This window comes from Aegilops tauschii, chromosome 3 (assembly GCF_002575655.3).
Source record: "Aegilops tauschii subsp. strangulata cultivar AL8/78 chromosome 3, Aet v6.0, whole genome shotgun sequence".
Taxonomy (NCBI): domain Eukaryota; kingdom Viridiplantae; phylum Streptophyta; class Magnoliopsida; order Poales; family Poaceae; genus Aegilops; species Aegilops tauschii.
The window spans coordinates 586,387,324-586,395,965 of record NC_053037.3 but is presented as its reverse complement, the minus strand read 5'-3'; the positions used below and the strand labels follow the sequence as shown (position 1 = coordinate 586,395,965).

The 8,642-nt window shown below is 41.2% G+C and overlaps 1 protein-coding gene across 1 annotated transcript; it reads left to right on the top strand.

Moving 5' to 3' along the window:
• Positions 1-6,740: 6,740 nt before the first annotated feature.
• Positions 6,741-8,356, top strand: LOC109762465 (uncharacterized). The gene is made up of 4 exons (XM_020321325.1): positions 6,741-6,895; positions 7,342-7,400; positions 7,518-7,696; positions 7,799-8,356. The coding sequence occupies exons 1-4, from the start codon at positions 6,741-6,743 to the stop codon at positions 8,354-8,356; spliced, it is 951 nt and encodes a 316-aa protein (XP_020176914.1).
• The last annotated feature ends 286 nt before the right edge of the window (positions 8,357-8,642 follow it).

Here is an 8,642-nt window from a genome sequence, read left to right as displayed (position 1 = left end):
GACAACAAGGACCTAGAGTGATGCCCTCGACGTCGCGTGTAAAGGATAGGGAGTCGTCGGGACCACTCCAAGCAAGAGCGGAAGGAGCCTCGAGATAGGATCCATGCACGCTCGTCGATGTCGAAGAAACACAACCGGAGGGCACCTAAGCACCATGACGACGCCCTCAAGATGGTGATGATGCAACACGTCACCGCCGTCAAGACTGATGATATGATCAATGGTTTTCACCCTGACCGACGATACTGTCACATAGCGCGAAGCCGCTGGGTTGGAGAAGAGGCCGCGTGGTCGCGCCGGTGTCGGAGTAGGGGCATGGGGTCGAAGGCGGCGGCGGTCGACTCAAATTGATCTTATATCGAAAAACCTAAAAGAAAAACGCCGATCAAGATGACCGGTGGGAGAGAGAAAAACTCCGATCAAAAGATCAGGAAAAAGACTCTCTAGGCTAGTCGATCAATACGACCGGCGGACGAACCCTAGGTATGCTGGCGCGGCACCCGGGTAGTTATCATGGAGACCGACCGCCACGGGGGCGGCGCGGAGAGGAAGCGGCGGTGGCGGCTAGATTTTTGGATCGGTTAGGTTGATACCATGTAGAAGGGATATAGAGGAATGATTAGCGTAATGTGTTGGATGTTGTATTGAGACTCACGGGCAAGTATATAAGAGAATACGGACTTTGAGGGCAAGAAACCTCTCGTAAATATAAGGTAGGAGATGGGTTACAAATCCTTGACTACCAAATACATGTAACCCAAATATAACTCTAACAAGACGGAATGAAACCGAAATCACTGAATTTCATTTCGTTAATGACTGAAATGTTTTTAAACTGAAATTCAAAACCACTTCTTTTGAGACCCGCAGACTTTTCTACAATGGAAGTTCTATTCTGACTTGTCAAGATCTACATTCTTTGTCCCTCAGGACATATATGCCATCTCCCTATCTTACGAAAAGATACCCTTAAATTCTGTTATACATATTAGAATTTTCTGGTACAAGAATATGTTATGATGATGAACTTAATTCTGATTTAGAGGATAGGATGCTCATCAATTTTCCCATTCGTAAGGATTTCCCACTCCTATAAAGGATGCAGTAGGGGCATATGTCCAAGGCAATGCAGTGTGTGGGCGCGCGCATGTGTGTATGCGTGTGTTTGTGTGTGTGTGCGCGCGCACGCGTGTGTGTCAGAGAAAGGAGATGCGTGTGTGTGCATGTGTTTGTGTGTGTGCGCGCACACACTTACATGCGTGCATGTGTTTCCGGGAACAAGTCCACTACCCAACCGGTTCGCGACGTTGAGACATCAGGTGCTGCCATTGATCACTAGATGCGGAAGACTTGGCAAGCCATCCTTGTGGAGCAGAACATGTCAACACTCTTACGGCGGCCTTGGTCGACCCAGAACTACATGGGTGACTCACACGGCAAGCGGGCCAAGAATGCACCGGTCTTGCTCTTGACGCAAACAGTGGGCCTGTTCAGTGTTAGCACCCATGATCTTAGCAGGCCTGAAGTGCAACAAGAGGTCTAGCCCAGCGGAGGTTGACTTCCATGAGTGACGACTCATGTTTTTAGCCGTAGTGTTTTCAATGGTGTTTGTCTGTTTGCTTCCGATTATTATTCGGAATTTTGCCTAGCTTCGCGTTTGATGGGCTTGTATAACATGGGAATCCCTTCAGTGGCTAAGTTGTTGTAAGTCCTTCGGTCTATATTTTGTGTCTACGCTGATGACAGGTGGTAGAACTGTGACTGAGGAAAATGTGCTGTTTGCATCATGTATTGTGGACATAGGTCTAGTTGGTGTTATGTAGAGCCCTGTTTTAAAAAATAGCTGTCTTTTTTTCTTGTACCACCTTGATGTGTGCGTATGTTGGATTCAGCTTGCGAAAACAAAGCACATGATGAGCGGCAGGTGCTGGTGTCGGTCTGATGAAAGAGAAGAAGCCATGGCGGCAGCTGTGCTTCCTGAGATGCAAGGAAATCTGCTATAAATACACTGATTGACAACGATAGGGGGCTGAGATGATGGGATCCCCAATGATCGACCAAATGGCTAGCTGGTTTGGATGGGAACAGGACGACCAAGTCAAGCCCATCTATGGAATATAAGGAAATTGTGATGGCGCCTGTGCCCGCGCTGCTGGACATCCTCGTCTCCATGTGATACCACTGCTCAATAATGAACCAATACGGGCACGTTTAAAGGGCTCCTAACTGAAATATGGTATAGTAATACGTGCCTGCGGCTGATCACGATAGAAACGGAAAAACTTAATTACAGCCTCCAGTCCAGGTAGCTCGGCCTCCAAACAGCATTTTCGTATATGTTACCTCCTACATAAGTAATATGTGTAAAACTTAGTATATATCCCTGCAAAAAAAGAAAATAAGTATATATGCTCCATGCGTACATACACTATTTATCTTGAAGTTGAAGATAAACGTGCTTGTACAAGCATATGAAATAGGCATGTGTTACTCTATCCCTTAATCCTAGCATTTCACATGCATGCACATTGTAAAGGAGATAGTTGCATGCATGCATCCATTTAGTTTTATGCCTAGCGGTTGGTTTAATAGTTATTAGGTATATTCAGCCCAAAGAATTCGTTAAGGGGCCGGAGTATGTACTCCCGGCGTAAAAAATATGAGTATATATAAAGCTCAATTCCGACTTGGAGAGTTGAGCAACATTCTTCTGAAACTTGGAATGCACCCGCAATTATCAGCGATGCCCTCGAGTATCCAAATAAAGAGAAATGAAAACTATGAAACTAAAGTGCACAACCTTTCTTGGGAATGGCAGGCATTAAGGAACACAACCCCTAAAGCTGCCACACTACCCATGGTGAAATTGGTTTGAATGTGCCAAAATCATCGCCAGCTTGGGGGAGTTGTGATGTGGGATGGACGAACAATCCCAGCAGGGCAGCTACTGGGCCTGGAGACGATGAAGCAGATGTCTCACTGCCGCTACTTCACGATTGTGGGTCTAGAACTGTGTGAATCCTAGGAAGTTCCAAGGCTTGTCATGGATCTACTGTCAGTCTCAACAGCAAGGTGCAAAATCCCCATGGGTAGTAGTAGTGTATTGATGTGCTAGAGAAGGTTAGACCACCAAAAAAACATGTAATCAAACTTTGACTACCTATACTGTTTTTTACCAACCCATCAGGACGAACTAAGGCATCCTAAAATCGTCTCACGCAGCCAGCAAGGAAACTGTGAGATGCACTTCAACCTAATAGTTGCAATCCGAGCAATTGCAGTCCAAAGTACCTTTACCATTCCACTCATGTCACTGTAGCAGAATCCTGAGGCATTAAGTAATTTTAGCTGTTAGACGAAGGAGCTTATGATCAACTAAAATTATTTCCAAAGATCATAGAAAATATGAACCATGAACTTGTAACTTTTGTGGTGCCTAATTGCTGCATATTAATTAGCTTTGTTCTATTTATTTTGGCAAAAGGCTTAACATATTGGCTGATCTTTGGATGGCATGATATGTGCGCTGATCAATGTCGCAACTTCTTCTCCACCAATAGGCATGTACAAGCACATATATAATATTGTTTTCCTCCAGATGATAACAAAGAGAGCATGAGCTACGTTTATGGGCGTTTCTCCCTGCAGCCAAATGATTCTTTCAAAAATTTCATCTTACCAAAACTACTATCCTCGTCCGTGCCCTAAACAAAAGCACCCACTTCAGAATCCAGAGCCTAGTACAGTGCTAATTATTTGATGAATAATATGATTTCCAATGCCATCGGTCAAGTGCCAGGAGTGCATTGTGTGTATCGCCCTTTCTTGTCAAAAACATGTGAAATTACCTCAATTCTCCCGGACTTTGCTGTTAAGATAACAATTGTGGACTTATTTTTGTACATATGCTCATCTATTTGAGTTGTCAGTGGTTCTCACTTTCAGTGTAATTTCAGGGAAATTTCATCAGTATCTGTACATACTAAAATAATTGTCTTTTGGGCAAAATATTTCAGCCATTTTAGTAAAACACAAAAGTTCAAATTATTTTAATTTATTTGATCAGACCTTAGTCATATTCAAATGGAAATTTCAGTCCTTTGGCCGAAATGAAAACCGAAATCACTGAGTTTCACTGAAATTTAGTGATTTCGTTAATGGATGAAATATTTTTCAAATTGAAATTCAAAACCATAAGATTGTTACTAGTCCGACCCCGAAGACTTTGGAAGAATGGAAGTCCTTTTGTGACTTGTTAAGCTCAGCATTCTTTGTCACTCAGGATATATATGCCATCTCTCTACGTTACGAAAAGAGATCCTTTCATTGTTTCACACATATGAGATTTTTCTGGTATAAGAATATATAAGGACGATGATCTTAATTCTGGGTGAGAGGACAATAAGCTCATCAATTTTCTTGTCCGTAAGGATTTCCCACTCCTATAAAGGATGCAGTAGGTACATATGTCCAAGGCAATGCAGTGTGCGCGCGTGCGCGTGTGTGTGTGTGTGTGTGAGAGAGAGAGAGAGAGAGAGAGAGAGAGAGAGAGAGAGAGAGAGAGAGAGAGAGAGCAACTATAAGGAGTTAGATGTGTGTTTGTGTCTATATGTGTGCGCGAGGAGAATGTTGAGGTTCTAGGAGATGAAGGTATAACTGTTTTTTCAATGGATCACATAAAGGATGATCCAGGACTTCGCATTTCACTTGATAGATTTAGCCCCAATATTAGAGATGATGTTAGATTTGCTTACATAGAGATGGGTCCAACTCAACCAATGTGTCCCAGTTTTCCATCAAATAAAGATGAAAGATGCTTTCGAGCAGCATGGTATAAGGATTTTGAATGGTTTGAATATAGTGTTTCCAAGAAAAAAGCTTACTGTCACTATTGTTTTCTTTTTAAACATGACCGAATGGATGATAAATTTGGTTATGAGGTTTTCTCCAAATTGGGGTATGAGCATTCCGTAAGCCCCAATATTAGAGATGATGTTAGATTTGCTTACATAGAGATGGGGCAACTAGCATCCACAATATGTCAAAGACAGCACATGAAGATTTCAAAGATCAAAGGGCAAGTTTGAAAACTAAAGTAACAACTTACAACAAAGAGTCACTAGTCAAGTATGAAACTCATGTGGATACATCTTTGGGCATTGTAAGTTATCTAGCATTGCAAGCACTACTAGGAAAAGGGCTATAGATGATATGGACACTAATGGCGCACCAGACATGTGGTGCGCCACTACTATATACTAATGGCGCACCACATGCACGGTGCGCCACTAGTAACAATTTTTTTTATTTTTTTTTTCAAAACTAGTAATGGCGCACCAGGGGATAGTGCGCCATTACTAGTTAAACTACTAATGGCGCACCACATCCACGGTGCGCCACTAGTAATTTTGTTTCAATTTTTTTTAATTTTTTTCAAAACTAGTAATGGCGCACCAGGGGATAGTGCGCCATTACTAGTTAAACTAGTAATTTTTTTTTCAATTTTTTTTGAAAACTAGTAATGGCGCACCGTGGGAGTGGTGCGCCATTACTAGTTGAACTAGTAATGGCGCATCACTCCCACGGTGCACCATTACTAACTTGACCCAAAAATTCCACCGAATGCATCCCCCTGACCGCCTTTTCAGTTTTAAAAAAATAAAAGAAAATGATGGGAATGTCAAAAAAATGAAAAAAATAAGTTTCCCATGTGATATGTGGTCTAGTTGTTGGGAAAATTTACAAATATGAATTTCGACTTTATTTGCAAAATCTCTCTGGAATTTGTAAAATGGGCATAACTTTTGCATACAAACTCGGATTAAAAAGTTTTTTATATGAAAAGTCATCTACTCGAAAAGTTACATCCGAATTTAACTCGGGGAACCCCGTTAAACATTTTCAAAATCCTCAAAAATCTAAAAGAAAAAAGTTACGAGGCTTTCAAGATCTAGCAAACGGTGCGCCACTAGTAACAGAAAAAAAATGGTGTTGAATTTTTTTTGGAATTTTTTTTCAAAAAATGATACGTAATATGACCGGGAAGTTTGAAATATTTTTCAAAATTTCATCATACTCATGAACATGAACAAAGTCCTAGAGATAAACAAGGTTTAATAGGATTGATATGGTAGATATATCAACAAGTGCCTGTTAACTAAGGTGGTGCTGGGGTTGGATAGAACTGTGAAGTTAAGTTTGCTCGGGCTGGAGTAGTGTGAGGATGGGTGACCTTCCGGGAAGTTTGACCACTTAGTGCGATTTGACTTGAGATTAAGCATATTGACCCGAGATTAAGCCATAGTGACCCGGGATTAAGAAAAAAACGAAAAAAAATTGAAATTTTTTTTTCTGAAAAAATACTTGAAAAAGAAATTGTTACTAATGGCGCACTTCTATGTGGTGCGCCATTACTAAGTCAGATAGTAATGACGCACCGTGGGCTATACTAATGGCGCACTGCCTGGTGCACCATTACTATCTGGTATACTAATGGCGCACCACAAGTAAAAAATTCTAATGGCGTGGTGCTAGTGGCGCACCTGTAGTGCGCCATTAGTAGGCAAAACAGGTGCGCCACTAGCAGGCCTTTTTCTAGTAGTGAAGGTGAACCATTCCATGGGCATGATGAATGCACTTCCTCTTTGAACAAGGGGAATTTTTTAGAGTTACTTGATTGGGTCAAAGAAAGGTGCCTGGAAGTTAAACTTGCATTTGATGAGCTATGTCCTAAAGCCAAAATGACTTCAGGAACCATGCAAAAAGAACTTGCTAAATATTGTGCAATGGTGGTCACCAAAGCAGACAAAGAAGAGATGGATGGTTGTCTTTTCACTGTTCTTATTGATGAGTACCGTGATATTTCAGTGAAAGAGCAAATGGCTATGGTTGTCAGGTACATGTTTAAGTATTTTAATTACTTCTGCATTTATCTAGTTTTGTTCAATCTAGAGTAGTAGAGTGGGTGAACTCATTGTAAGTTTTCCCTGTAGGTTTTTGAGCAAAAAAGGAGAGACCATTGAAAGATTTTTGGGTATCAAGCATGTCCCATACACAACATCAGCATCTTTGAAGAAGGCTTTTGTTGGAGGTTTTTGGTAAACATGGTTTGATTGTTGCAAAACTACGAGGGCAAGGGTATGATGGTGCATCTAATATGAGAGGAGAATTCAATAGCCTTCAAAAGTTAATCCGTGATGAGAATCCTTATGCTTTCTATATTCACTGCTTTGGCCACCAACTACAATTGGTAGTTGTTGCTGTTTCGAGATGTTGCAAGGGTGTTGAGGATTTTTTTGAGTATGTGGCCATGATTGTCAATGTTAGTGGTTCATCTTGCAGGAGGAAGGATAAATTGCTTGATAAGCAAAAGAAGATTCTTTTGGATAAGATTGAGATGGGTGAGATGCCCACGGGAAGATGGAAAAATCAAGCAACCTCATTGGTCAGACCTGGAGATACACGTTGGGGCTCTCATTACACAACTTTATCTCGCATTGAATCAATGTGGGATGTAGTGATAGAAGTTTTGGGCATTGTTGAGGAGGATGTGCATGTTCCATGTAGGGCAGGAGGTTTGGTTCATCAAATGGAGACTTTCAGCTTCGTGTACATCCTAAAGATGATGTTAAAAATCCTTCGTATGACGAATGATCTATCTCTTCTATTGCAAAAGAAGGATCAAAATGTTGTTCAGGTATGTGATAGACAGATGGAGCTTGACATGTATCTAGTTTGCTTGATATGTTTTGTTCATGTAAGTAGAGTTGCATCTAAACTCACAATTGTATCATTTCAGGCTATGTCATTGGTTACAGATGTGAGAACACGTTTGATAAATTGGAGAAATGATGGTTGGAAGCCACTCTTGGAAGATGTCAAAGCATTCTGCACCAAAAATGAAATTCCAATATCAAGTATGGATGACACCTTCACAAAATGGGGGAAATCAAGAAAAGGTGGAAGAAACAATGTCACTGCTGATCATTTTTCCCGTGTGGACACCTTCTATGTTTCTATAGACTCCATCACCACGGGGTTTGGTCATCGTTTTAATGAGGTATCTTCAGAGCTCCTCCAGAACTTCTCTTGTCTTGAGCCAAGAGACTCCTTTTCTAGGTTCGATGTCAGTAAGCTTGCTCGACTCACAGAGATTTATCATGGGGATTTCTCTAGTTATGACCGTGAGCATATACAAGATCACCTTGAGCTATTCATTATTCATATGAGAAGAATTGAAGATTTTAGAGATTGTCATGATATTGCAAGCCTAGCTAAAAAGATGGTTGAACTTGAAAGGCACATCATGTTTCCCACGTTTATCGCCTCGTTGAGTTGGCATTGCTACTACCGGTAGCGATGGCAACAGTTGAAAGGGTTTTTTCAGCAATGAAAATCATCAAGACCGAGTTGCGCAGCAAGATGTCCGATGGCTGGCTTAATGACTTGATGGTGTGTTACATTGAGCGAGGGATATTCAAAAGTCTTGATCTTGGTAAAATTAAGGAAAATTTTCACAAGAAGGGTAGGGCACTACCGTTGCCTGGGTGTTCTATGCGCCATTAAAACTTGCCTGGGTATGTTTTAGGTTGTTCGTCTATTTAAAATATGTTTGCATTTTCATTTTACTTGGCTATTCTGTT